The 27,911-nt window shown below is 70.5% G+C and overlaps 1 protein-coding gene across 1 annotated transcript in view; it reads right to left on the bottom strand.

Annotated features, from left to right (window-relative positions):
• Window positions 1–2,620: 2,620 nt before the first annotated feature.
• Window positions 2,621–27,911, bottom strand: part of L1CAM (L1 cell adhesion molecule) — a 36,209-nt gene continuing 10,918 nt past the window's right edge. Inside the window, 28 exon segments of the mRNA XM_089770253.1 lie at window positions 2,621–3,688; window positions 4,583–4,594; window positions 5,526–5,598; window positions 7,770–7,901; window positions 9,308–9,472; window positions 9,960–10,082; window positions 10,158–10,331; window positions 11,061–11,183; window positions 11,746–11,796; window positions 11,799–11,961; window positions 12,317–12,432; window positions 12,567–12,789; window positions 17,260–17,330; window positions 17,405–17,602; window positions 18,658–18,759; window positions 18,853–18,977; window positions 21,659–21,818; window positions 21,915–22,081; window positions 22,156–22,267; window positions 22,493–22,636; window positions 22,791–22,922; window positions 22,999–23,183; window positions 23,272–23,383; window positions 23,838–24,008; window positions 25,114–25,236; window positions 26,997–27,184; window positions 27,299–27,404; window positions 27,589–27,603. Coding sequence (XP_089626379.1) covers window positions 3,466–3,688; window positions 4,583–4,594; window positions 5,526–5,598; window positions 7,770–7,901; window positions 9,308–9,472; window positions 9,960–10,082; window positions 10,158–10,331; window positions 11,061–11,183; window positions 11,746–11,796; window positions 11,799–11,961; window positions 12,317–12,432; window positions 12,567–12,789; window positions 17,260–17,330; window positions 17,405–17,602; window positions 18,658–18,759; window positions 18,853–18,977; window positions 21,659–21,818; window positions 21,915–22,081; window positions 22,156–22,267; window positions 22,493–22,636; window positions 22,791–22,922; window positions 22,999–23,183; window positions 23,272–23,383; window positions 23,838–24,008; window positions 25,114–25,236; window positions 26,997–27,184; window positions 27,299–27,404; window positions 27,589–27,603 — 3,689 coding nt within the window. The 3' untranslated portion in view covers window positions 2,621–3,465.

Below are 27,911 nucleotides of genomic sequence, written 5' to 3'. Positions count from 1 at the left end.
CCCCCAGCGCCCGCTAACGGGGACCAGCGCCCCAGCCCTGCGGCCCCGCCCCAACGCGCCGTCGGCCTGCCCTGCTGCCGGGCGCCTCAGCTTCAGCTTCTGGGCCGCCGGGACGCCAGGGCCTTGTCTGCCAGTCGGGCCCGGCCCGGAGCAGCCGGGGGTCTGTCCGTCCCCTGTGGAGCCTGCTCGGACCCCTCCGGCCCAACGCGTCCAGGTGACCCGGGTCCTTCCCTGCCCCCAGCCTCTGGCCAGCTCCGCGTCAGCCCCTCCCCTCCGCCCGGGCGTTACTGGAGCCCTGGCCCCAGACGGGCCCGGCTCCTTGGGGGTCGTTCCGGGCAGCCCCCGCCCCTGGCACCCCTCAAGTGCGTCCTGCCCAAGACGATGGGTCTCGGCTGCTCCCTGGGGCGGGGTCTAGGTGCATAGGGGGCAGGGCATGGCGAGGGCGGGGTCTAGGTCTAGGGGCATAGGGGGCTGGGCATGGCCAGGTCTAGGGGCATGGCAGGGGCGGGATCTAGGTTTAGGGTCATAGGGGGCATGGCGTGGGCGTGGTCTAGGTCTAGGGGCGTGGTGGCGTGGCATGGGCAGTGTCTAGGGGCGGGGGGGGCTGGCGGGGTCTAGGGACTTAGGGGGCGTGGCATGAGCAGGGTCTAGGGGCGGGGGGGCTGGCGGGGTCTAGGGACATAGGGGGCGTGGCATGAGCAGGGTCTAGGGGCGGGGGGGCTGGCGGGGTCTAGGGACTTAGGGGGCGTGGCATGAGCAGGGTCTAGGGGCGGGGGGGCTGGCGGGGTCTAGGGACTTAGGGGGCGTGGCATGAGCAGGGTCTAGGGGCGAGGGGGCTGGCGGGGTCTAGGGACATAGGGGGCGTGGCATGAGCAGGGTCTAGGGGCGGGGGGGGGCTGGCGGGGTCTAGGGACCTAGGGGGCGTGGCATGGGCAGGGTCTAGGGGCGGGGGGGGGGGCTGGCGGGGTCTAGGGACCTAGGGGGCGTGGCGTGGGCGGGGTCTAGGGGCGGGGGGGGCTGGCGGGGTCTAGGGACTTAGGGGGCGTGGCGTGGGCGGGGTCTAGGGGCGGGGGGGCTGGCGGGGTCTAGGGACATAGGGGGCGTGGCATGAGCAGGGTCTAGGGGCGGGGGGGCTGGCGGGGTCTAGGGACTTAGGGGGCGTGGCATGAGCAGGGTCTAGGGGCGGGGGGGCTGGCGGGGTCTAGGGACTTAGGGGGCGTGGCATGAGCAGGGTCTAGGGGCGAGGGGGCTGGCGGGGTCTAGGGACATAGGGGGCGTGGCATGAGCAGGGTCTAGGGGCGGGGGGGCTGGCGGGGTCTAGGGACCTAGGGGGCGTGGCATGGGCAGGGTCTAGGGGCGGGGGGGGCTGGCGGGGTCTAGGGACCTAGGGGGCGTGGCGTGGGCGGGGTCTAGGGGCGGGGGGGCTGGCGGGGTCTAGGGACTTAGGGGGCGTGGCGTGGGCGGGGTCTAGGGGCATAGGGGGCTGGAGCTGCTGCGGGGGGGGTGACCTGGCCCGTGTCTCTGTTGAGCTCCGTCTCCCTGCTCCCGTGTCAGCGGCCCCGGCCCGGCCCAGCCCGCGGGGGGGTGGGGGGGGCAGGGGCTTGGGGTGTCCGCTGGCTCTGCCGCCTCCCCCCATTGCAACCCTCCCCCGCGGGACGTGAGAGGGGCTGGGGGGCAGCAGGGATCGGCCCCCCCCATCTCCAGCCCGGGCCCGGCTAAGAAATTTCGGGGCAATTCGCCTGCAGCAGGACCGAAAACCGCCCCACCAGCCGCAGCAGGAGCGGTTACCGTAATGCCAAAAAGAACGCGGCCCCACGAGTGATACCGTAATCCCCCTAGTATCAACCGCATTGCTACCCTGGTCCCCCCAACCCTGTGGTTGCCGAGGTTCTACCGTAATGCTCAGTATAACTGCCCCCTTGCGACTCTGTGTAGTGCTTTACCTTGGCAAGTGGAAAAGTTCATTCCCAGGGAAGTAGGGGGTGGGGGCGGGGCTGTCTGCTCTGTAACCCGGTGCCCCCCCACCCCCCGCTGGGATGGGAGATTCTCACTGACTCTCCCAAATGTGGATTAACCCAGACACCCAGGCTCAGCGTCCCTGGAGAGACAAAGGGGAGAGGGCGGAGACCAGCACCTGGCTGGGGGGCAGGGCCTGGGAGGGGAAGCAGGAGGAGAAGACTAGAGGGGGGCTAGATTTGGAGGGGCCTGGTCTCCCCCCATCTCAAGGGGGGCTGAGGCCTCCTAGCCCTGGTTCCTGTGACCGGGTTGCATCTATGCTGGGCTGTACCCTGGAGAAGCGATAAACTCCCTCAATTCTACTGGCAGGCGGAGTCTGTTCTGCCATTACGGGGTGCAGGGGCGGGGAGACCTCAACACGGGTCACGGGGGAAGGGGGTTACATGGTACCGTAATACACAGTATAGTGCCGCCTGCCACTTCCCACTTGGGTGAAACCGTAATGCAGTTAATAGCCCCCCCTTGGCCATGCATGGCCCTGCCACACAGGTAGCATCCCCCTCCATCTTGGGGTGGGGCGACTACCTTAGTACCCCGGCCTGGGACGGCGCCACCGTAAGAGCCCCGCGCGGCCGCCCCGTCCCAGCACCAGGCAGGCGGGGGCCACGGTTCAGGTTTTATTCCGCACGCCAAGGGCTCTCGGGTCTGTACAGTAGAGACGTATAAAAAAGCCACCGACCGATACGCGAGGGACGGAGCCGAGGGACACGGGGCGACCCCCAGGATGCACGTGGGGGAGGGGACTTTTTTTAAAACTTTTTTTCCCTTTTCTCGTCTTACAAGGAGCGCGAAGCCACGACTACCCCACACACACAGCAGGCCCAGAGCACGTCTAGCACAACCATCCAGCGAGCGGGGGGGATGGGGGGAGGGGGCCGCGCCCCACCGGGGCGGGGCCCAGCTGTACATGTTTGTCTGGTCCGTGCCCGGGGGCGGGGACCCCGCCAGGTGGAGGCCCCGCGGGGGGAGCACGAGAGGCCACTTGGCTTGAGCGATGTGGTTGCAAAGGCAGCTGTGTGAGAAAAGCGGGGGGCCGGCTCCTTTTGGGGGAAATGACGCCGCCGGCCCCAGAAAGTCCAGGGTGGGGGGATGGCAGTGGGGGAGTGGTTGGAATTCAGGGGGTGCTGAGCGGAGGGAGGGGGACCCTCAGGCAGGGGGTGAAGACCCCCATTGAATGCACAGGAGGGGGGGTTGAGCAGAATTGGGGGGACTGGTCAGCCCCTCCCCCACTTAAAGGACGCCCAGGGGCGAAATGCGGGGGTGGAGCCCAGCCCCCCCTTGGCTGAGGCTCACTGACCCCCCAAGGGGAGACCGGGAGCCACTTTTTGGCAAATAAAAACCCTGGGGAAGGTGCCCCCCCACAGCACCTCCCCCCTGACTCCCCGAGACCCATCCCTGAGCCCCTGTGCCGGGGCGGGAGGGGCTAGTCCCAGGTGGGCCAGAGGGTCCCTACTCCAGGGCAGCACCGGCGGCGGTGGGGCTGGTGGTCCCCGAGCTGTCGTTGCCGGCCGCCTCCTTGCCCCGCTGCCCGCTGTACTGGCCGATGAAGGAGCCGTCCTCGTTGAACTGCACGTCCACGCTGCCGCCGTAGTCGGCCAGGCTGTCCGCGCTGCCCAGCGCCTTGAGCGCGCCGCCGAGGGAGGGCTGACTGCCGAACGGCTTCTCCTCGTCGCTGCCGGCAGAGAGGGCTGAGTGTGCGAGGGCGGGCGCCAGGCCAGCGGCGTGCACACCGGAATGCGATGGGGCGTGCCTTGTGAATGGGGGTGCACAGGTGTGCACAGGAGTGACGGGCAAGGGTGTGAGGAGTGTGCAAGGCCCCTGGGGAAGCGACTGTGGGCGTGTCTACAGTGCACGGCGCTGGGCATGCAAGGTGGGGGCCAGAGCCCGCGATCCTGGGAAGGAGCTGTGTGCACAGCGCCTGGGGTGGGGTGGGGTGGGGCGGGGCAGCACACGAGTGGAGGTGGTGGGGTGCACCAGGCCAGCAGCTCTCTGTGCAACACCGTGCCAGAGCTGTTCAGGGAGTCACAGGGCTGGTGCACAGGAAAGTGTCCACAGACTTGGGTGGGAGAAGAGGCGTGCAAGGGATTGTGCACAAGTGGGGGCCGGTTACACGTGTCCTGAGTGTGAGTAGGTGTGCAAGCCTCCTGCACCAGGCCACAGTGCGCGTGCAATAGAACCCTGCACGCAGCCTCCCAGCCCCGTGCAACCCAGCCAACGTGCCCAGTTACCTATTCCGAACGATGGACGAGCTGCCGGGGCCGCAACGAGACAGGAGCAGTGAGAGGGCGGCGCACAGTTCACCAGGGCCACGGCCACGCCCCCCGTGCGCCGTCCCCCCCGTGCGCCGTCCCCCCCCCGTGCGCCGTCCCCCCCGGACCCTTGTGCCCCCCCTTCAGGGCACTGTGGCTGGCCCAGGCCCTAGGCTCTGCACTCCCAGTCTGACACACCCTGTCGTGCCCCCCCCCCCCCCGGAGCCTCCACCAGCCCCACAGACCCCCCCCCGCCAGGCAAGCAGCATCCTGGCAATGCAGAGTGGAACCCAGACATCCGCCCCCCCATCTCTTACCTCTCCAGGGACCTGCGTGAGCAAAGCCAGCAGCATGGGGGGGAGAGACAGTCAGAGCCTGGCCAGGCGGGGGGGGGGGGGCAAACGCTGCTCAATCCACCCGCCACCTGTGGGGCATTTGCCCCATTGCATTCTGGGATCTCCCCAGGCAATTGGGGTTGGGGGAGCAATTTACGCTTCTCCCTCCTAGGCCGCAAGGGTCCCCCAATCCCCGCCTGTGCCCCCCCGAGGGGCTTCATGGTGTGATAGAAAACCCCTGGCCTGCCCCTCCCCACCACCTCCCCACACCTGTACTGCCCTCCCCCCACACCTGTATTGCCCTCCCCATCCTGCCCCCCCACCTGTACTGCCCTCCCCCCCACCTGTACTGCCCTCCTCCCCATCCTGCCTCCCCACCTGTACTGCCCTCCCCCTCACCTGTACTGCCCTCCTCCCCATCCTGCCTCCCCACCTGTACTGCCCTCCCCCCCACCTGTATTGCCCTCCCCCCACCTGTATTGCCCTCCCCATCCTGCCCCCCCACCTGTACTGCCCTCCCCCCCACCTGTACTGCCCTCCTCCCCATCCTGCCTCCCCACCTGTACTGCCCTCCCCCCCACCTGTACTGCCCTCCTCCCCATCCTGCCTCCCCACCTGTACTGCCCTCCCCCCCACCTGTACTGCCCTCCTCCCCATCCTGCCTCCCCACCTGTACTGCCCTCCCCCACCTGTATTGCCCTCCCCATCCTGCCTCCCCACCTGTACTGCCCTCCCCCCACCTGTACTGCCCTCCCCCCACACCTGTACTGCCCTCCCCATCCTGCCCCCCCACCTGTACTGCCCTCCCCCACACACCTGTACTGCCCTCCCCATCCTGCCCCCCCACCTGTACTGCCCTCCCCCCCACCTGTACTGCCCTCCTCCCCATCCTGCCCCCCCACCTGTACTGCCCTCCCCCACACACCTGTACTCTCCAAAGGTCTCATCCTTCATGGGCCGGGCTTCAGAGTCGACCTGTGTGTCTTCCTTGTCCTTCACTGGGGGGCAGAGTTAGTTGGGGGGGCGCCAGGATCTGAGGGGGGCAGCGGGGAAGGGGGTGTCCCGGGGTGGGGCTGAGGAGCCTGGGAGCCTTCTGTTCCCCCGACGGCTGAGAGCTGCGAGGGCTCCCCACTCAGTGACAGGGGTGTGAGGGCAGGGGGGTAGGGAACCACATTGGAGCCCCTGGAGGGACAAAGGGAGCAGGGAGAGCCCGGGGGGGCCAGGCAGGGGTGGGGGATCCGGGGGGGCCCAGGCGGGGGCGGGGAATCCCGGGGGGACCCAGGCGGGGGCGGGGAATCCCGGGGGGGCCCAGGTGGGGGCAGGGGAATCCCGGGGGGGACCCGGGCGGGGGAAGGGGGATTCTGGGGAGGACCCGGGCGGGGGAAGGGGGATTCCGGGGAGGACCCGGGCGGGGGCGGGGAATCCCGGGGGGGACCCGGGCGGGGAATCCCTGGGGGACCCAGGCGGGGGAAGGGGGATTCCGGGGAGGACCCGGGCGGGGAATCCTGGGGGGGCCCAGGCGGGGGTGGGGAATCCCGGGGGGGCCCAGGCGGGGGCAGGGGGATTCCGGGGGGACCCGGGCGGGGAATCCCGGGGGGACCCAGATGGAGGTGGGGAGTCCCGGGGGGGCCCAGGCGGGGGCAGGGGGATTCCGGGGGGGACCCAGGCGGGGGCGGGGAATCTCGGGGGGGACCCGGGCAGGGAATCCCAGGGGGACCCAGGCGGGGGAAGGGGGATTCCGGGGGACCCGAGCGGGGAATCCCGGGGGGACCCAGGCGGGGGCGGGGAATCTCGGGGGGGACCCGGGCGGGGAATCCCGGGGGGACCCAGGCGGGGGAAGGGGGATTCCAGGGGGGACCCGGGCGGGGAATCCCGGGGGGACCCAGGTGGGGGTGGGGAGTCCCGGGGGGGCCCAGGCGGGGGCAGGGGGATTCCGGGGGGACCCGGGCGGGGAATCCCGGGGGGACCCAGGCGGGGGCGGGGAATCCCGGGGGGGACCCGGGCGGGGAATCCCGGGGGGACCCAGGCGGGGGCGGGGAGTCCCGGGGGGGGCCCAGGCGGGCGCGGGGAATCTCGGGGGGGACCCGGGCAGGGAATCCCGGGGGGACCCAGGCAGGGGAAGGGGGATTCCGGGGAGGACCCGGGCGGGGAATCCCGGGGGGGCCCAGGTGGGGGAAGGGGGATTCCGGGGAGGACCCGGGCGGGGAATCCCGGGGGGGCCCAGGCAGGGGCGGGGAATCTCGGGGGGGACCCAGGTGGGCGAAGGGGGATTCCAGGGAAGGACCCGGGCGGGGAATCCCGGGGGGGCCCAGGCGGGGGAAGGGGGATTCCGGGGAGGACCCGGGCGGGGAATCCCGGGGGGGGCCCAGGCGGGGGAAGGGGGATTCCGGGGAGGACCCGGGCGGGGAATCCCGGGGGGCCCAGGCGGGGGCGGGGAATCTCGGGGGGGACCCAGGTGGGGGAAGGGGGATTCCGGGGAGGACCCGGGCGGGGAATCCCGGGGGGCCCAGGCGGGGGCGGGGAATCTCGGGGGGGACCCAGGTGGGGGAAGGGGGATTCCGGGGAGGACCCGGGCGGGGAATCCCGGGGGGCCCAGGCGGGGGAAGGGGGATTCCGGGGGGGGGGGGACCCGGGCGGGGAATCCCGGGGGGACCCAGGCGGGGGAAGGGGGATTCCGGGGGGACCCTGGGGGGGCGGGGGCGGGGAGTCCCGGGGGGGCCCAGGCGGGGGAAGGGGGATTCCGGGGGGGACCCGGGTGGGGAGTCCCGGGGGGGGGGGGCCCAGGCGGGGGAAGGGGGATTCCGGGGGACCCGGGCGGGGAATCCCAGGGGGGCCCAGGCGGGGGAAGGGGGGGGGAAGGGGGATTCCCCGGGGGGGGGGGGACCCAGGGTGGGGAGTCCCGGGGGGGCCCAGGCGGGGGAAGGGGGATTCTGGGGGACCCGAGCGGGGAATCCCGGGGGGACCCAGGCGGGGGCAGGGAATCCGGGGGGGGGGGGCCCAGGCGGGGGCGGGGAATCCCGGGGGGGCCCAGGCGGGGGCAGGGGGATTCCGGGGAGGACCCGGGCGGGGAATCCCGGGGGGACCCAGGCGGGGGCAGGGAATCCTGGGGGGGGCCCAGGCGGGGGCGGGGAATCCCGGGGGGGGCCCAGGCGGGGGCGGGGGGCCTCACCTGAGTACTTGCCGCCCTTGCTGCGTTTCACGAAGCAGAGCACGAGCAGCGCGAGGAGCAGCAGGCCGGCCGCGCACACGAAGCCGATGAACCAGGCCTCGGTGGCGAAGTTGCGCTGGTCGCTCATCAGCACTGGGGGCAGAACGAGGGGCGTCACACCTGCCTGGCCTCAGTTTCCCCTCTGCGAGCGGCTCCCGGCAGGACGGGCCCAGGGCTGGGCGGGGCCTCGGCAGGGGGTGGCCGAGCGGGGAGGCTGTGGGGCTGGACTCCTGGGGGTCTGGCTCACTGAAGGCCCCCCCACAGGCTGCACCTTGGGATCAGAGAGCCATGGGGCTCAGGGGGCCAGTTACTGGTGGAGATGGGGCCCTAGGGAGCATGAGGTGAACGGGGCCAACTATTGAAGGAAGAAGGGAGCGTGGGGAGCGGGGGGCAGCTGTGGGGGGCCGGGGAAAGAAGGGGGGCAGCCGTGGGGCGGCTGTGGAGGGCCGGGGGAAGCGGGGGGCCGGCCGTGGGGTGGCTGTGGGGGGGCCGGGGGGGCGGCTGTGGGGGCACCAGGGGGAGCCAGCCGTGGGGTGGCTGTGGGGGGTCGGGAGGAGCGGGGGGCCGGCCATGGGGCAGCCGTGGGAGGGCTGGGGGGAGCAGGGGGCCGGCCGTGGGGCAGCCGTGGGAGGGCCGGGGGGAGCAGGGGGCCGGCCGTGGGGCAGCCGTGGGAGGGCCGGGGGGAGCAGGGGGCCGGCCGTGGGGCAGCCGTGGGAGGGCCGGGGGGAGCAGGGGGCCGGCTGTGGGGCGGCCGGGGGGGGCCGGGGGGAGCAGGGGGCCGGCCGTGGGGCAGCCGTGGGAGGGCCGGGGGGAGCAGGGGGCCGGCTGTGGGGCGGCCGGGGGGGGCCGGGGGGAGCAGGGGGCCGGCCGTGGGGCAGCCGTGGGAGGGCCGGGGGGAGCAGGGGGCCGGCCGTGGGGCAGCCGTGGGAGGGCCGGGGGGAGCGGGGGGCCGGCTGTGGGGCGGCCGTGGAGGGCCGGGGGAGCGGGGGGCCGGCCGTGGGGCAGCCGTGGGGCCGGGGGGAGCAGGGGGCCGGCCGGGGGGCAGCCGTGGGAGGGCCGGGGGGAGCGGGGGGCCGGCCGTGGGGCGGCCGGGGGGCCGGGGGGAGCAGGGGGCCGGCCGTGGGGCAGCCGTGGGAGGGCCGGGGGGAGCAGGGGGCCGGCCGTGGGGCAGCCGTGGGAGGGCCGGGGGGAGCGGGGGGCCGGCTGTGGGGCGGCCGTGGGAGGGCCGGGGGGAGCGGGGGGCCGGCCGTGGGGCAGCCGTGGGAGGGCCGGGGGGAGCAGGGGGCCGGCCGGGGGGCAGCCGTGGGAGGGCCGGGGGGAGCGGGGGGCCGGCCGTGGGGCGGCCGGGGGGGCCGGGGGGAGCAGGGGGCCGGCCGTGGGGCAGCCGTGGGAGGGCCGGGGGAGCAGGGGGCCGGCCGTGGGGCAGCCGTGGGAGGGCCGGGGGGAGCGGGGGGCCGGCTGTGGGGCGGCCGGGGGGGCCGGGGGCAGGACTCACTCACCGGTGCCGTTGGTCTCCACCTCGCTCTCCCAGAAGGAGACGTTGCCCCCCGAGGGGTCGTGCCCCACAAACTGGATGCGGTAGGAGGTTCCCGGCCACAGGTTGAGGAGCCGGTAGGAGCCGTGCGTGGAGTTGGCCTGGCCGGACGTGCGCCAGGGCTCGGCCCCTGGGGGGGGCAGGTGGACGGGGGGGGTCACACCCGCCCCCCCCGCCGGCCGGATCAGAGGGGACTGGCCCAGGCTCCTCCTAGCCAATGCCCCTCCCCCACCGCTGCCAATGCCCCGCCCCCACCCCTCCCAAGCCCCTCCCTGCTCCCCAGCCAATGCCCCGCCCCTCCCATGCTCAGCCCCGCCCCACTCCCCTGCCAATGCCCCGCCCCTCCCATGCTCGGCCCCGCCCCACTCCCCTGCCAATGCCCCGCCCCTCCCATGCTCGGCCCCGCCCCACTCCCCTGCCAATGCCCCGCCCCTCCCATGCTCGGCCCCGCCCCACTCCCCTGCCAATGCCCCGCCCCTCCCATGCTCGGCCCCGCCCCACTCCCCTGCCAATGCCCCGCCCCTCCCATGCTCGGCCCCGCCCCACTCCCCTGCCAATGCCCCGCCCCTCCCATGCTCGGCCCCGCCCCACTCCCCTGCCAATGCCCCGCCCCTTACTGCTCTTCCTCATGAACTGGATGTCGAACTCCACGTTGGCCTGGGCCCGGCTGGGCACCCAGGTGATGAGGGTGAAGTTGGGGCCGACCAGCGAGATGCTGATGTTGTCCAGGCTGGGCAGCACTGGGGGCAAAGGGGGAATTAGCCCCAGAGCTCTCCAGGGACGGGGGACTCCCCCCCACCGCGCGGCCCCCTTACCCGGCTCCGGCACCGTGCCGCCCTCCCGCACCAGCGGCTCGCCCTCGCCGGCCCGGGTCAGCGCCCGCAGGTGGAACCGGTACCGGGCCCGGGGGTCCAGCGGGCCCAGCGTCATGTTCAGCTGGGAGGGGGGGGCCCAGCTCTCAAAGCGGGGGCCCAGCTCCGAGCCGTTCACTGTGGAGGCAAGGGCGGGTGTTAGTGCCTGGCCCCCGGCCCCCCAGACCCGCAGCCTGTCCCCCCGCCAGACCCCCAGCCTGGCCCCCTGCCCGGCTTCCCCGCCCCCCGCCAGACCCCCAGCCGGCCCCCCCCGGCCCCCCAGACCCCCAGCCCCCCCCCTCCCCGCTCCCCCGCCCCCCCCAGACCCCCCCGGCCCCTCCCCCAGCCCCCCCCACCAGACCCCCAGCCCCCCGGCCCCCCCGCCAGACCCCCAGCCTGTCCCCCTGCCCGGCTTCCCCGCCCCCCGCCAGACCCCCAGCCTGTCCCCCTGCCCGGCTTCCCCGCCCCCCGCCAGACCCCCAGCCGGCCCCCCCGCCAGACCCCCAGCCTGTCCCCCCGCCCGGCTTCCCCCTGGTCCCCCCCCCCAGTCCCCCCCCACCCCCAGCCTGTCCCCCCGCCAGACCCCCAGCCTGTCCCCCTGCCCCCCCTTCCCCGCCCCTTCCCCCGGGCCCCCCCCCCGGCCCCCCAGACCCGCAGCCTGTCCCCCCGCCCGGCTTCCCCCGCCCCCCCCCCCTCCAGACCCCCAGCCTGTCCCCCCGCCCGGCTTCCCCACCCCCCGCCAGACCTCCAGCCTGTCCCCCCGCCCGCCCAGCCTCCCCCACCTGGCTTCCCCGTGCCCGCCATCCCTGCACCCTTCCGACGCTCCAGAGCCTCCCCTGCGTGTCCCCTTTGCGCCGCGTTCCTCACCCTGCTGGTACTGCAGCAAGTACTTGGTCAGCACCCCGTTGGGGGACCGGGGCGGCGTCCACTCCAGGGCCAGCAGCGTGTCCGAGACCCGCTCCAGGAGCAGAGAGCTGGGGGGGCCGGGCACTGGGGGAGAGACATGCTGGGAGTGTGGGGGGGCTGGGAGAGGGTCAGAAATCTGGGGGCTGGGGCAGCTGAGTGGGGTTCCGCTGCCGTGGGGGTATCCGAGTGTGGCCCCCCCCCCGCAGCCAGGAGAACTCTCTGGCGGGTCCCAGGACACAGGGTAGCCCAGACTTGTCACAGGAGCCAGGAGCAGCCTGGGGGGGCGGAGCCAGGAGCAGCCTGGGGGGGCGGAGCCAGGGCCCTGCCCGGCCCCCCAGGCAAGCGAGGCTCCTCCCCCAGCCGGCCGAAAACTAACTCCAGCCCCGCCCCCAGGCTGCCCGCCCCCGCGTTGTCCTGCTCCCCGGCGTGATCTGCCGTCCCCTGGGCCCCCAGACTGAGACTGAACCTACGTCCCCCGCGAGTCGCGCCCCCCCCCCCCACGCAGCGAGCGTGGCAGGGCCCGGGGAAACTGAGGCACATGCAGAGTCACTCCAGACAGACAGACAGACACAGCCACTCCCGGGACAGCAGTGACACAGGACACAAAGACAGGACAATCCCCGCGGGAGCCGGGGGCGGGTCTCACCTCCCTCAGGGGTGCTGAACTCGATGGGCTCACTGTGGGGCCCATCCCCCGCCCGTTGAAGACGACCACGGACAGACGGTAGCGGCTCCAGGGGCGCAGCCCCCCCAGCCTGGCCCGCGACGCATCCCCCTCCAGCGTCAGCACAGACGGGTGCGGCTCGGCCGGTGCCTGGCGCCGGGTCCTCTCAGCCCCGCTGCTCAGCCGCCAGTAGAACACCTGGGGGGCAGAGTCAGATAGCGGGGCCCCCGGCTGCCCCAGCTCCCCCGCTTTCCTCCACCCCCTACCCACTGGCCCCGACTGCCCCACGTCCCCGACCGCCCCGTGTCCTCCACTGCCCCCACTCCTGACCCACTGCCCCACGTCCCCGACCGCCCCCACTCCCGACCCACTGCCCCCGACCCACATCCCTGACCTCCCCACATCCCCAACCGCCTCCACTACCAACCCCCTGCCACAACCAACTGCCCCATGACTACTCCATGTCCCTGACCACCCCACGACTGCCCTCACTCCCAACCTGCTGCCCCCCAATCACCCCCAGCTGCCAACCCACTGCCCTGCCCCCCATTACCCTGAACCCCCGGAGATGGCCCCTCAGCTTGTCTCTGTCAGGCAGGGTCCAGCTGACAAGGATGCTGGTGCTGTTGAATATTTCCACCCCGACGTTCTCGGGATACGCCAGGGGCACTGGGGGAGGAACAGACCCACACGTCAGGTGGAGGGTCAGAGTTTCCCCTGTCCCTTCCCTGCAGGCACCGTGCTTTCTCCTGTCCCTCCCCGGGTCCCAGAGATCCCCAGCTCCAACGCCCTCCCCCACTCACCGTCCTCCCCCGAGTACCCCACCACGATGGGCGGCTCGGGCCCCTTGCCGGCGGGGTTCACGGCCTGCACCTTGATCTCGTAGGGGACAAAGGTGGGGGTCTCCGTGACCAGCAAGGGGGGGCCACTGACGGTCTCCTCGCTCCAGCGCCCCCCCTGGCCCTGCCGACGCCACTGCACCCGGTAACTCAGTTCTGGGGCATTCCAGTCTGACCTGTTCAGGGGCTGGGGGAGGAAAGGGGGGGCGGTCAGTGCATAGTGGAGGCTAAAGCCAACACATTCTCCCTTCTAGGTACAATGCATCCCAGCCAAGCCCCACGAACAGCAGGGCACGTCACTTAAACACACAGACACAATGTCTGAACTACAGCCCGACTGCCCACTGACAGCCAACCAGCTGTGAACTACAGTCCAACTACCACCAAACAGCCACTGTGAACCATAGCCCAACTACCCCCTAAGAGCCAGCCAGCTCTGAACTACAGCCCAACAACTGCTAACAGGCAGCCAGCTGTGAATCACAGACAAAATAGCTGCTAACACCCAGCCAGTGGTGAACTACAGCCCAACTACCCAACGAGCCACTGTGAAACACAGCCCAAACTACCAAGTAACAGCTAGTCAACTGTAAACTACAGGCTAACTACCCACTAACAGCTAGTCAGCCGTGAACCACAGGCCAACAATAGCCAGCGACTGTGAAATACAGCCCAACTATCCGCTAAAGGCCAGCCACTGTGAACCACAGCCCAACTACCCGCTAATAGCCAGCAACTGTGAACAATAGCCAAATACTTGCTAACAGCCAGCCAGTTCTGAACTACAGCCCAACTACCTACTAACAGCCAGCCACTGTCAACCACAGCCCAATTACCTGCTGACAGCCGCTGACTCTGAACCACAGCCCAAACTACCAAGTAATAGCCAGCCAGCTGTGAACTACAGCCCAGCTACACACTAACAGCCAGCGACTGTGAACCACAGCCCAGCTACACACTAACAGCCAGCGACTGTGAACCACAGCCCAAGAACCCACTAACAATCAGCCAGCCGCGAACCAGAGGTGATCTACCAACAGACAGCTGTGAACCACAGCCCACGTACCCGCTGTGATATAGTGCAGGGCCTGGCTGGTGGCTGGGCTGGGGCAGCGGGGGACCCCACTGGCGGCTGTCTGCAGCCTGGCCCCACAGGTCAGCGGATGAGTCACTAGGCAGGGGGTCTCCCGACCTGCCCCACCGGTCGGCTCCCCGGAGAGACAAAGGGGGCGGGCGGGAGACCAGCACTGGCTGGGGGGCAGTTTCTGGCTGGTATCATGGGGAAGCAGCCTAGGGAAGGGGCTGGGATTTAGGGGCCCAGGCTCCCCCATCTCAGGGGGCTGAGGCATCCTAGGCCTGCCCTGGAACCGGATTGCATCTGTGCTGGGCTGCGTCCTGGAGAAGCCATAAACTCCCCCTGTTCTACCCGCTGGGGGAGTGTGTCCGTGCCACCAGGGGGTGCAGGAGGCGGGGACCCCGACGCGCCGTCACACCAACTAACAGTCAGCCAGCTGCGAACCACAGCCCAAGTACCTGCTAACAGCCAGCGACTGTAATAGCCTGTGACTGTGAATCACAGCCCAAGTACCGGCTAGCAGCCAGCCATGGACCACAGCGCAACTACCCCTTACAACGTGATTATGCTGATTCTCTCCTCAGACCCTGTGCTACCAACTACCTTCGAGACACCACCGACTTGCTGAGGATTGAGCCACCTGAACACACCAACCTGGCCACCGTGGCCGTAGGAGCTCTGTTCACCACCAGTCCACATGAAGACGGATTACAGGAACAGCGTCCCCGATGAAGCCGCTGCACGGCTGGTTACAGGGATCTGCGACTGTCCTCACCCACCACTACTTCCGATTCGGAGACAATTCGTATCTGCAAGGCAGTGGCACGGCCACGGCCCCCCAGCACCACAATCTGCCAACGTCTGCATGGCCAACCTTGAAGAACGTTCCCTCGGCTCTCGCCCCCAGCACCGCGGCACAGACAGACCTCGTCACATGGACGCACGGGAAGGAGAGCCTGCAAGAATTGCACTGGGATTTCAACAACGTCGCCCTCACCCTGGGCCAGTGCACACGAGAGATCCACTCCAGCACGGGTACGCAACGGACACATTTCCACCAGCCGATACCGGAAATTTCAGTCAGTCCTTTACAGCCAGGCCCTAAGGTACAGCTGGATTGGCTCCCATCCCACAGACACAGCCCCACACCCTGGATCGAGTTCTTAAAACTCAAACACCCGCCCGGAGAAGGGAAGAGAGAGCCCGACAGAGGCAGACGAGACGCTGGCTTCTTCAAGAGAGGCCCGGCAACCCCACTGGCCATCCCCTACAGTCCTCCGTGCACGGTTCACAACAGCCTCGCCCTCTCCCAGGCCTTGGGGAACAGGCCAACCCTCGGCCACAGACAGCCCTCAGCCTGAAGCAAACACCCCCCCCGGGAACCCACCCCTGCAACCAACCCCAGAGCCAGCTGCCCACACGAGGACACCGTCACAGGACCTACCCACGTCGCAGCCTCTCCGCCGGCACGCCCTCCAGCGCCGGCCAGGCCAGCGGCAACGGGGACACCCGGCCTCCTGCAGAGGGGTCTCACACCCGGGGCCACAGGCGGCCAGCTCTGGCCCCTCGGGGCTGAGGCGGATCCGTCGCCGGATCTGCCCACCACCCGGCATGACAGAGCCACCTCAGCCGCACGTGGGCGGCTCATTCACCCTGGCACCTTCTCCCTCACATGCTGCCCCTGGTATGCTCCTTGGAGACTTTGCCCAGGGACAGCCAGTCCTTGTGGGCTACAGCCCAACTGCCCCACAACAGCCAGCCAGCCACAGTGAACTACAACAGAACTACAGCCAGACACTAGCCGATGATAGAGAAAGAGACCCACACTGTCAACTACAGGACAACTAACACCCCACCCAAAGAACTGTAGCATACATCTACACCAAGCATCAGCTACAGCACACTTAACCTGTGCACAGGCAGTGTGAAATACAATGCCACTTTCTTTTATTGCACACAGAGAGCAAGAACTGCAAACTACTCAGAAAACAGCATCAGCTGCAACACCCCTACCCTGCCACACACACCCCAGTGAGCTACAACACAACTACACTGTCACACACCCGCCCCCCCACATAACAACACCTAGGCAAACACAGTCGTTAACAGTCGCTGGGTGGAACAACCGAACAGCCTGCTCTGTCACCCAGTGACCGGCAGCAGGGGAGGCACCCAGCTGTCAGGCAGGGGGCCCATCAGGTGGCTTGTCAGTGTCACTGGGGCACACGGGACCCGGCCCAGAGGATGCCCCCGGCGCCCCGCTGGTCATGGTAGCCGGCTCTCTGCCTTTGCCGGGAGCTCCTGGCCCCTTCCACTCGCTGAATCCCAGACGTGAGCCACCGTGGCTTCCAAGGGACTCGTGTGGCTGCCATGGCAGCGTGTCCGTCAGCTCCTGGCTCCGGTTCGGCCCCAAGGTCCTGCAGCCCCGGCGCTCCGCAGCGCATGTGTGGCAGAGCGGGCCATTGTCTTAGTGTTCGGCAGGATCACGGCGTGCCTCAGTTTCCCTTGTGCTGCGAGCGTGATGGGGGTTAACGTGGCAGGTGTCACAGAGTGCGGGAAGCCTCCGGCCCAGCCTCCTCCCCTGCGGCCAGGGGGGCTCTCAGGCGGCAGGTAGAGGAGAAGGGCTGTCGGGTCCCAGGGACCCAGCGTAGCCCAGACTTGTCACAGGAGCCAGGAGCAGCTGGGGGGGGGGGCAGGAGCACCCTGGGGGGGTGGAGCCAAGAGCAGCCTGGGGGGGCGGAGCCAGGAGCAGCCGGGGGGGGGCAGGAGCAGCCTGGGGGGGTGGAGCCAAGAGCAGCCTGGGGGGGGGGGAGCCAGGAGCAGCCGGGGGGGGGGGGCAGGAGCACCCTGGGGGGGTGGAGCCAAGAGCAGCCTGGGGGGGCGGAGCCAGGAGCAGCCGGGGGGGGGCAGGAGCAGCCTGGGGGGGTGGAGCCAAGAGCAGCCTGGGGGGGCGGAGCCAGGAGCAGCCGGGGGGGGCGGAGCCAGGAGCACCCTCGGGGGGTGGAGCCAAGAGCAGCCTGGGGGGGCGGAGCCAGGAGCAGCCGGGGGGGGGCAGGAGCAGCCTGGGGGGTGGAGCCAAGAGCAGCCTGGGGGGGCGGAGCCAGGGCTCTGCCCGGTCCCCCAGGCCAGTGAGGCTCCTCCCCCAGCCGGCCCAAAACTAACTCCCGCCCCAGGCCCTGCGCCCGCCCCCCGGCCGCCAGCCCCTGGTGTCCTGCTCCCCGAGCAAAGCGTCACCTGCCAGTAGCCTGGAGATGGGGCAGCAGCCGGGTCCGGCCTGGGTGAGTGAGGAGAGGGGGCCCCGGGGCCCAATCTACTGGGATGGAGCCAGGCCTGGAGGGGGCTGTGGGAGCCCACACCCACCTGCCCAGCACCCCCCTGCATGCAAAGGTGTGAACCACGTACCCCCGCCTGTCCTGTCACCATCACACCCGCGCTACACCGCGCCAGCCAGCATGAGCCACCCGCCTCCCCCGCCGGGGCTCCCCCCGCACCACCGCCGCACGGTGTTCTCCATGGCAACACCCTCCGGAGCCGCTGGAGCGGGGCAAGGTGGGGGGGGGGAGGCTGGAGCCCCCACTTCACCTTCCAGGTGATGAGCAGGTTGGTGGTTTCGTTCCCCTCGCCGGTCACCCCCTCGGGGTAGCGCTCAGGGGCTGCAAGGCAAAGTCACAGGATGAGGGGGAGCTGGGGGGCCCCCGCCCCCCCGCCCGGGCCCACCCGGCCGTACCCGCCTGGCTGGTGTAGACGGGCTCGGAGCTGGCGCTGGGCTCGCCGCGCCCGTAGTAGTTGCTGGCGCGGACGCGGAAGCGGAACTCCCCGTAGGGCTCCAGGCGCAGCTGGGCCCACGGCTGGGCCCCCGGCACCGTGCTGAGCTCCCGCCAGGCACCCGGCTGCCGCAAGCTGTCCTCTGCCTCCACAATGAACTCTGGGGAGACAGGGGGTGAGACGCCCGGCCCCGGAACTGGCCCCCAAATCTCCAGAACCGCCCCGGCGCCCCCCAATCCTCAGCATCCCCCCAACTCATCCCAGGGCTCCAGCAACCCCCCTCAAACTGCCCCAGCACCCCCCAATCCCCAGCAACCCCCCAACTCATCCCAGGGCTCCAGCAACCCCCCTCAAACTGCCCCAGCACCCCCCAATCCTCAGCAACCCCCCAACTCATCCCAGGGCTCCAGCAACCCCCAGAAACCCCCTCTCAAACTGCCCCGGTGCCCCTGAATCCCCAGCAACCCCCCAACTCATCCCAGGGCTCCAGCAACCCCCCCCCCAAACAGCCCCGGCACCCCCCAATCCACAGCAACCCCCCAACTCATCCCAGGGCTCCAGCAACCCCCAGAAACCCCCTCTCAAACTGCCCCGGTGCCCCTGAATCCCCAGCAACCCCCCAACTCATCCCAGGGCTCCAGCAACCCCCAAACAGCCCCGGCACCCCCCAATCCCCAGCAACCCCCCCAACTCATCCCAGGGCTCCAGCAACCCCCAGAAACCCCCTCTCAAACTGCCCCGGTGCCCCCCCAATCCCCAGCAACCCCCCAACTCATCCCAGGGCTCCAGCAACCCCCCCCCCCCCCAAACAGCCCAGGGCTCCACCCCCCAATCCCCAGCAACCCCCCAACTCATCCCTGAGCTCCAGCAACCCCCCTCAAACCGCCCCAGTGCCCCCCAATCCCTCAAACTCACCCTGGTGCCCCCGCAACCCCCAAAATTGCACCAGGCCCCCCAAATCCCCAGAACCCCCTGGCACCCCTGCAATCCCCAGCAACCCCCCCAAATTCACCCCAGTGCCCCTGCAACTTCCAGAATTGCCCTGGTGCCCCCCCAAATCCCCAGAACTTCCCCAGGCCCCCCCAAATTCCCCTGAAATGTCCTGGGGTCCCTCAAACACGCCCCTGGAACTTGCCCCAATGTTTCTGGAACCCCCCCGTGACCCCTCCCCCACTCCAAACCCTGGGGCGGGGCGGGGGCGGGGGCTCCCCTCACTGTCAATGGGGCTGTTGTGGGGGTCGCCCGGCGTCCAGCTCAGCTTCACCCGCCGCTCCCGCTGCTCCACCACCTGCAGGTCCCGCGCCGGCCCCGGGCGGCCTGTGGGCAGAGACTGGTCAGTGGCCCCCCGCTGGCCCCGCCCCCGGCTCCGCCCCCGCACTCCCTGCCAGCCCCCCTCCTGCCCCTACGTACCCACCACCTGCAGCTTCGCGTGCTCCTCCACCGCGTCCAGCGCCGTGAACGCCCGGCAGCTGTACTGGCCCTGGTCCGCGTAGTCCACGTCCCAGATGCTCAGCGAGCCGGGCTCCATGAAGTACCTGTGGGGGGGAGGGCAGGTCAGCCCAGCGAGGTGCCCCCCAGAGCTGCGAGCTTCCCCCCACAGTGCCCCCAGCCATGGTCACCCCCACGGCTGCGAGCTTCCCCCCACAGTGCCCCCAGCCATGGTCACCCCCACAGTGCCCTCAGCCATGGTCACCCCCACGGCTGCGAGCTTCCCTCCACAGTGCCCTCAGCCATGGTCACCCCCACGGCTGCGAGCTCCCCCCACAGTGCCCCCAGCCATGGTCACCCCCACAGCTGCGAGCTTCCCCCCACAGTGCCCTCAGCCATGGTCACCCCCACGGCTGCGAGCTTCCCCCCACAGTGCCCCCAGCCATGGTCACCCCCACGGCTGCGAGCTTTGTAGAATCCTAGGACACTAGGACTGGCAGGGACCTCGCGAGGTCGAGTCCAGTCCCCAGCCGCACGGCAGGACCTGGCACCGTCTCGCCCGTCCCTGCAGGCGTCTGTCCGACCGGCTCTTCAGTATCTCCACAATGGAGACTCCACAGCCCCTGGGCACCTTCGTCCAGTGTCACCCCCCTGCCGGGCAGGACGTGTGTCCTAACGTCCCCCCAAACCTCCCCAGAGGCAGTTCCAGCCCCTTGCAGCTCGGCCCGTCCTCCGAGGCCCAGGGGACCGTGTGTCCCCCTGCTCCGTGTCACCCCTGAAAAGCGCTTCACGCCCCCTCGGCTGCTCCTTCCGAAGGGAGCCGGCCCTGCAGCTGCTGTTCTCATCCGTCTTGCCGCTCGTCTCGGGGCCGTCTCCACATCTCTCCTGAAATGCGGTGCCCAGAACTGGACACAAACCTCCAGCGGAGGCCTCAGCGCACAGCCGAGCGGGAGAACGACTCCTCGCGTGGCTCACGGCCGCCTGAGAGCCGCCCAGACCCAGGCTGGCTTTTTTCACAGCAGCATCGCACTGCTGACTCGTATTTAGCTTGTGGTCCACACTGGCCCCTGGATCCCTTTCTGCAGGACTCCTCCCTGGACAGCCGCTTCCCGCTGTGTGTGAGACGGATCGCTCCTTCCAAGTGCAGCACTTTGCCTTTGTCCTCATTAAACTCCGACCATCTCGCCAGTGCGCCCAGATCAGTGGGAATTCTGACCCCTCCTCCAAAGCCCTCGCAAGCCCTCCCGGCGCGATCACCGGCAGGCTCAATAAGCGCCCTCTGTGCGCCGATAGCGAAATCCTTGATGAAGACACTGAACAGAGCCGGCCTCAAAACAGACCCTGCAGAACCCCCCTTGTTCTGCCCTTCCGGCATCACTGTGAACCATTGAGAACGACTCCCTGAGAATGGTGATCCAGCCAGTTCTGCACCCGCCTCACAGGAACCTCATCTCCGTCACATTGGCCTCATTTATTGATGAGAAGGTCATGCACGACCGCATCAAACGCCTTCCTAGCCAGGCCGGCCACGGCCACCGCTTCTCCCTTAGCCACAAGGCTCGTGAGCCTGTGAAAGAGCTCGATCCGATTGGGCTGACGCGATTTGTTCTTTACAAACCCATGCTGGCTGTTCCCTGGCACCCTCGTATCTCCAGGTGTTTGCAGATGATTCCTCCCTTATCTTCCCTGGCACAGAGTTAAACTGCCTGGTCTGAAGTTTCCTGGGTTGTTCTTATTCCCCTTTTTATAGCTGGGCACTAGATTTGCCCTTTTCCAGTCCTCTGGAATCTCTCCCGACTTCCATGATTTTCCAAAGCTGAGAGCTAGAGGCTCAGATACCTCCCCTGTCACTCCTTGAGTATTCTAGGTGCATTTCATCAGGCCCTGGTGACTTGCAGGCTTCTCACTTTTCTAGGTGATTTTTAACTTGTTCTTTTTTTATTTTATCTTCTAACCCCCCCCCTTCCCACGAGCATTCGCTGTGTTCGGCGTCCCTTCATCATCAGACTTGTCGGTTGTGACGGCGCGTTGGGGGTCCCCCGTCTCCTGCACCCCGAAATGGCACAAACAGACTGCAGCAGCCGGTGGAATTGAGGGTGGTTTATTGCTCCTCCAGCACAGCGCAGCACAGATGGAATCTGGTTACAGGAACTGGGGCTAAGAGGCCTCAGTGCCCCCCCTTGAGATAGGGGAGTCCCAGCCCCCTCCCCAGCTCCTTATTCCCCGCCTTCCAGCCAGGAACTAACTAACCCCCTACCAGCCCTGCCCCCCAGCCAGGCCCCGCCCCGCCCCCCAGCCAGGGCAGCATCCCCCTCCCTTTGTTCCTCTCCATGGGGGTGTCTGGCCCCTGGTTCAACCAGTTTGGCCTTATCTCTGCCTAGCGAGGTTTTCCCTGCTGGGTCTTGCTCCAGACAGCAGGGGTCACCCCAGCCCAGCAAGTCCCCCCACTACGTCACATCGGTGAAGACGGAAACAAAGCCTCTCCACCATTTCCAAGTTCCCTGGTACTGTTTCTCCTTCCGCACGGAGCAGCGGGCCTACCCTGTCCTTGGCCTTCTAGATAGATGCCGTCCTGTTTCCCTTTAGGAGCTCGTTCTGGGCCTTTGCCTTTCTAACCTCGCCCCTGCACACCCGTGTTGTTCGCCCACATTCGCCCTTTGGGCTTCGTCCCAGTTTCCACTTTTTATACGACTCCTTTTTGATTTTCAGAACATGCGAGATCTCCTGGCTAAGCCAGGCCTCCCTGGTGCTGCGAGCTTCCCCCAGCAGTGCCCCGTCTCCCCCTCACTTGTCACTGTCGTCTGACTCGCGGATGGGGTGCCCATCCCGCCGCCACTCAATGCCGTGCTCCGGCAGCGTCTCGTCAAACTGGGCCAGGCACTTGAAGGTCACGTTGCTGGACTTCTTCACCACGACGCTCTGGGGGCCCTGCTCAATCCGGGTGGCAGCTGGTGAGGGACAGAGGGGCGGGGTGAGGGGCGGAGCCTGGACACACCCTTCCCCGCATGCCCCGCCCCTTCCCGCATGCCCCGCCCCCGCCCTACCTTTGACCTGCAGCCAGGCGCTGATGGTGACGTTGTTCTGGTCGTTCTGGGCCCGGCAGACGTAGGCGCCGGCGTCGGAGCGCTGGGCGCGGCTCAGCCGCAGGGAGCCGTTCGTGTGCACAAAGGCCCGTTCGTCCTGCAGGGCCGGCTCCATCCCCGGGGCAAACCTGCCGGGGCACAGGGAGCGCTCGGCACGGCCGCCCAGGGCCACGCGTGGGGGGGCGGATCCGGGGGCACTTACCACTCCACGCTGGGCATGGGTGCCCCGAAGGTCTGGCAGTGCAGAAAGGCCGTCTGGTTCTCCACCACGGCGTAGCCCCGCCCGTCCGGCGTCAGGATCTTGGCCGGCAGCTCTGCAGGGGGGCGAGGGGAGGTGCTGGAGCCGCCTTGGCCCCAAAGGCACCCGCCAAGGGGACCCCGGGGTCACAGCCTCGTGGGGGGCAGAGATGGGCTGGTTGCCAGAAGGTAGTTGCTAGGGGCAATGGTTACCAGGGTGGTTGCTAAGGGGATGATTGATGGGAGCTGGGGCAGGGCTGGTTGCCAGGAGGCGGGGCTTGGCAAGGTTGCCGGGCACTCACGGATGACGTAGACGTAAGCGTTGGCCAACAGGCGGCCGTGGCTGTTGACGGCCTCGCACTGTGTCACCAGCGAATCGTTGGGCTGCACCTGGCTCAGGATCAGGGCCCCCGGGCGCAGCGTCCGCCCCGGGTCCGGCTCCAGCTCTGGGGGCGAATCACAGCTGGGGAGCAGCTGAGCCGCCCCCCTCCCCTGGCCCTGCCCCAGCCCAGCCCTGCCCACCCCTTCCCCCACCCTGCCCCCAACCCCACCTCCTGCCGCACCCCTGTCCCGCCCCCAGCCCTGCCCCGCCCCTCTCACCTGCCCAAGGAACGCCGTTGATCCTCCAGGACACCAGGGGGGGTGGTTTCCCGTAGGCGGAGCACTCCAGCCGCACGCTCTCACCGGGGCCGTACACCCGGCTGTGGGGCTGCTGCACCCAGTACGGGGCGGCTGAAAGGGGAGGGGGTGAGAGCCAGAGTCTCCCCGCCTGCCTCGAGCCCCCCCCACGCCCCGGCCTGGCCGGTACCTTCCACGGTGACGGTGTAGGTGTGGCGGGCGGTGCCCAGCATGTTGCGGGTGACGCACTGATACTCCCCGTCGTCCTCCTCCACCACGTCCCGGATCCGCAGCGTTCTGTGCGAGTTCTCCAGCGCCGCGCGCTCGGCCGGCAGGGGGCCGTTCAGACGCACCCACTCCACGGTGGGCGTGGGGCTAGGGGGAGGGGCGTGGGGGGCTCAGCCAGGGCCGGAGCCACAGCCCCCCTGGCCCCGCCGCCCCCCGCCCCACGTGCCCCACTCACAGGCCCTCCGCGATGCATTCCAGCACCAGGCTGCCGCCCCGCAGGGCCATGCGTCTGCTCGTCTCCCCCCGCGGCACCATCAGCCGGGGCTGCCGATACTTCACTGAGTTGGCTGCAGGGGAGAGATTGGGGCGGGGGGTCAGTGTGACCGGGCTGCTGGGAGGGGTCTCGCTTGGGGGCGGGGCCCTGGCGGCTCCTGGTGCCGGTGCTGCCGAGTTTGGTCAACGCTGTGTCCCTGTCGCCCCAGCCCCCCACTGAGCCCCACGCCTGGCTGGGGGGGCGGGGCTGCGGACCCCCGACCGCAGGGACAGCGGTGAGTAGGGGGCAGGGGGGCACAGAGGGGGGGGTCAGCGCTGAACACAGGGGAGGGGACAGAGCCGGGGGGCGAGACTTACTGCCAGTTTGATGTGAACACGCAGGACACATTGGCCCCCCCGGGGTGAGTTCGCCCCGGATTCGGTGCTGGGGGTGAAGGGCAGCCCAGTGTGGGGGAGGGGCTGCTGGCTGGGCCCGGGTCCCCAGCCCCGCCCACCCCAGAGCCCGTGGGCGGGGTCCCTGCCACTCACTGGGCTTGACACGCAGGTCGAGCGGCTCCTTCTGGATGATGGTGCGGGGGCCCAGGTAGTGCGCGTGGCAGATGTAGTCGGGGTGGCTGTCTGAGCTGCGCACGTTGGCGAAGTAGAGGAACCCGTCCTGCCCCATGCTGACCCGCTCGTCCTGCCCGATGTGCACGATGCCTGCGGGCCCCGGGGGTCACGCGGGAGCACGGCCCGCCTCCCGGCCCCGCCCCTTCCCCAGGCCCCGCCCCCGCCCCGCCCCATTCCCTGCCCCCACCCGTCCTGCCCCATGCTGACCCGCTCGTCCTGCCCGATGTGCACGATGCCTGCGGGCCCCGGGGGTCACGCGGGAGCACGGCCCGCCTCCCGGCCCCGCCCCCCCCTCCTGCCCCCAGGCCCCGCCCCTGGCCCCGCCCCATCCCCAGGCCCCGCCCCCGGCCCCGCCCCTTCCCCAGGCCCCGCCCCCGCCCCGCCCCCCCTGCCCCCCCCTTCCCCAGGCCCCGCCCCCCCGCCCCCGCCCCATCCCCAGGCCCCGCCCCCGGCCCCCACCCCCGCCCCCCCCCCGTCCCCCGCCCCGCCCCGGCCCATCCCCAGGCCCCGCCCCCGCCCCGCCCCCACCCGCCGCCCCCCCCCTCCCGCCCCCCCTGCCCCCCCCACCCCCTTCCCCAGCTGCCCCGCCCCCGCCCCCCCCGCCCCCGCCCCGCCCCATTCCCTGCCCCCACCCGTCCTGCCCCATGCTGACCCGCTCGTCCTGCCCGATGTGCACAATGCCTGCGGGCCCCGGGGGTCACGCGGGAGCACGGCCCGCCTCCCGGCCCCGCCCCTTCCCCAGGCCCCGCCCCGGCCCCGCCCCCCCCGCCCCGCCCCCCCCGCCCCTTTCCCCAGGCCCCGCCCCCAGCCCCGGCCCCGGCCCCAGCCCATCCCCAGGCCCCGCCCCCCCCAGGCCCCGGCCCCTCCCCGGCCCCGGCCCATCCCCAGGCCCCGCCCCCCCCCGCCCCCCCGCCCCGCCCCCGCCCCCCCATCCCCAGCCCCGCCCCCGCCCCCCCATCCCCAGGCCCCGGCCCCGCCCCATCCCCAAGATCCGCCCCTGCCCCTCCCCATCCCCGCCCCGTCCCAACCGAGCCCCATCCCATTCCCCAGCCCCACCCCCGTCCCAACCAAGCCCCGCCCCATTCCCTGTCCCCGCCCCCTGCTCTTACACAGCCCAGCCCCCGCCCCAGCCAGGTCCCGGCCTGCACCCCCAGAGGGGACAGGCCCCAGCCCCACGCCAGCAGTGCACACTCACGGCTGTTCAGCCAGTAGATTTTGGGGGGCACAGCCCTGGCAGGGGGGTTGCAGGGCAGGACCACGGACTCCCCCTCCTCCACCTCCAGCGGGGTCACCTTCTCCTTGGGCCACTGTGGGGTGCCTGGGGGAGGGAGGGGAACATGAGGGGCAGGGGCCCTGGCAGGGTGGGGGAGAGGGCTGGGCACATTGTCTATCGGGTGTTTTCTTCCCCCGCCTGGGCTCCGGGGGGGGGGTCTCTATCTGGAGCCAAGGGTGGGGGAGCGGGTGGGGGAGGTGCTCATGGGGAGGATGCAATTACATCACCCGGACACCTCGCTGCCATGGAAACGGTTGCTGTGGAAACAGGAGCAAATTGCCTGAGCTCTGGGGAGGCAGGTAAAAGAGGGAGGGAGCCCAGGGCCGAAGGGGGGGGCGGGACCAGGGGGCAGGGGCTGTGGGGTGGGGCATGGGGGGAGGGGCACTGGGGGGCATGGCTGGAGGCAGAGGCTGTGGGGCGGGGTGCAGGGGGAGGGGCATGGAGGGCATGACCTGGGGCAGGGGCTGTGGGGCAGGACGCAGGGGGCGGGGCGTGTGGGGCATGGCCGGGGGCAGGGGCTGTGGAGTGGGGCATGGGGGGGGCACAGGGGGCATGACCCGGGGCAGGGGCTGTGGGGCAGGACGCAGGGGGCAGGGCGTGTGGGGCATGGCCGGGGGCAGGGGCTGGGGGGTGGGGCACGGGGGGGCATGGCCAGGGGTAGGGGCTGTGGGACGGGGTGCAGGGGGCGGGGCATGTGGTGTGATGGGCGTGGCCGGGGGAAGGGGCTGGGGGGCAGGGCATGGGGGGAGAGGCACAGGGGGCATGGCCAGGGGCAGGGGCTGTGGGGCAGGGCATGGGGGGAGGGGAGCGGGGGGCATGATTGGGGCAGGGGCTGTGGGACGGGGCGCAGGGGGCGGGGCGTGTGGTGTGGGGGCGTGGCACCGGGGGCATGGCCAGGGGCAGGGGCTGTGGGGCAGGGCATGGGGGGAGGGGCGCGGGGGGCATGATCAGGGCAGGGGCTGTGGGATGGGGCGCAGGGGGCGGGGCGTGTGGTGTGGGGGGCGTGGCTGGGGGGCGGGGCACCAGGGGCATGGCCAGGGGCAGGGGCTGTGGGGTAGGGCATGGGGGGAGGGGCGCGGGGGGCATGATCAGGGCAGGGGCTGTGGGGTGGGGTGCAGGGGGCAGGGCGTGTGGTGTGGGGGGCGTGGCTGGGGGAGGGGCTGGGGGGCGGGGCACCGGGGGCATGGCCAGGGGCAGGGGCTGTGGGGCAGGGCATGGGGGGAGGGGCGCGGGGGGCATGATCAGGGCAGGGGCTGTGGGACGGGGCGCAGGGGGCGGGGCGTGTGGTGTGGGGGGCGTGGCTGGGGGAGGGGCTGGGGGCGGGGCGCAGGGGGGCAGGGCGTGTGGTGTGGGGGGCGTGGCCGGGGGCGTGGCCGGGGGCAGGGGCTGTGGGACGGGGCGCAGGGGGCGGGGCGTGTGGTGTGGGGGCGTGGCTGGGGGCGGGGCACCGGGGGGCATGGCCAGGGGCAGGGGCTGTGGGGCAGGGCATGGGGGGAGGGGCGCGGGGGGCATGATCGGGGCAGGGGCTGTGGGACGGGGCGCAGGGGGCGGGGCGTGTGGTGTGGGGGCGTGGCTGGGGGCGGGGCACCGGGGGCATGGCCAGGGGCAGGGGCTGTGGGGCAGGGCATGGGGGGAGGGGCGCGGGGGGCATGATCGGGGCAGGGGCTGTGGGACGGGGCGCAGGGGGCGGGGCGTGTGGTGTGGGGGGCGTGGCCGGGGGCAGGGGCTGTGGGACGGGGCGCAGGGGGCGGGGCGTGTGGCGTGGGGGGCGTGGCCGGGGGCGTGGCCGGGGGCAGAGGACTTACTCTCCGAGATGACCTGGATTTCGGGCCCCATGGCCGTGCCCAGGGCGTTGCTGGCGTAGCAGCGATAGACGCCCTGGGGCCGCTCCGTGTTGCTGTTGTTGATGTACAGGGTCCCTGAGCCCTCGACGACCGTCACCCCGGCCTCCCGGCGTGGGTCAAACAAGTGCCCGTCCTTCGTCCAGCGGAACCTGTGGGGGGAGCGGAGGGGAGGGAAGGAGCTCAGGTGCCACAGGGGGTTCCAGGGAGTCGGGGGGCCCTGGGGAGCTTGGGGGAGCCCCTGGGGACCGGGGGGCTGTACTCACAGGATGGGGGGGTTCCCGGTGGCCTCGCATGGCAACACAATGTCATCACTCGGGAAGGCGACCACCCTCTCTGCCGGCTGCTCCGTCATCTCGGGAGGCTGCAACACTGGGGGGCGGGAGGGGTCATTACACACGGAGACCGACAGCCCAGGCACCCCCCACCTCCCACTCCCTAAACTCTCCCAAGCTTCCCCGAGACCCCCATGTCTCCTCCCCTCACGCAGGGTCCCCCCCATCTCGGCCCCTCTGCCCCCAGCCCCGCGGATGCCCGCTCGCACCCCAGGACTCACGGTTGTGCATATTGTCTGTGCCGTCCCGGGAGCAGAGGAGAGAGCCAGAGACACATTAGCTGGCGTTGTCCGGAGCCCGCCCGCAGGCACAGGAGAGAGACAGAGCCAGGGGTGCATGCACACTTGTGCAAGAGAGACACGAGCGTGCAAGGCAGAGCGTGCTGAAGGCCATGCAGAAGTGGGCGTGATGAGAGAGCGTGCACGAGAGCAGGGCAGGCGGCGTGCCAGGTGAGCCCGCGGTGGTGCGTGCCAGCGAGTGTGAAGGGCAGGTGCAGTGCAACGCACAATGGGAGTGGGGGGAGGGGAGGGGGCTGTACATGGCC

The sequence above is a fragment of the Pelodiscus sinensis genome, chromosome 18 (assembly GCF_052426305.1).
Source record: "Pelodiscus sinensis isolate ZL-2025 chromosome 18, ASM5242630v1, whole genome shotgun sequence".
In the NCBI taxonomy this organism is placed as follows: Eukaryota; Metazoa; Chordata; order Testudines; family Trionychidae; genus Pelodiscus; species Pelodiscus sinensis.
Note: the sequence above shows the minus strand (reverse complement) of the source record. Positions and strands in the feature narration are given on the sequence as shown.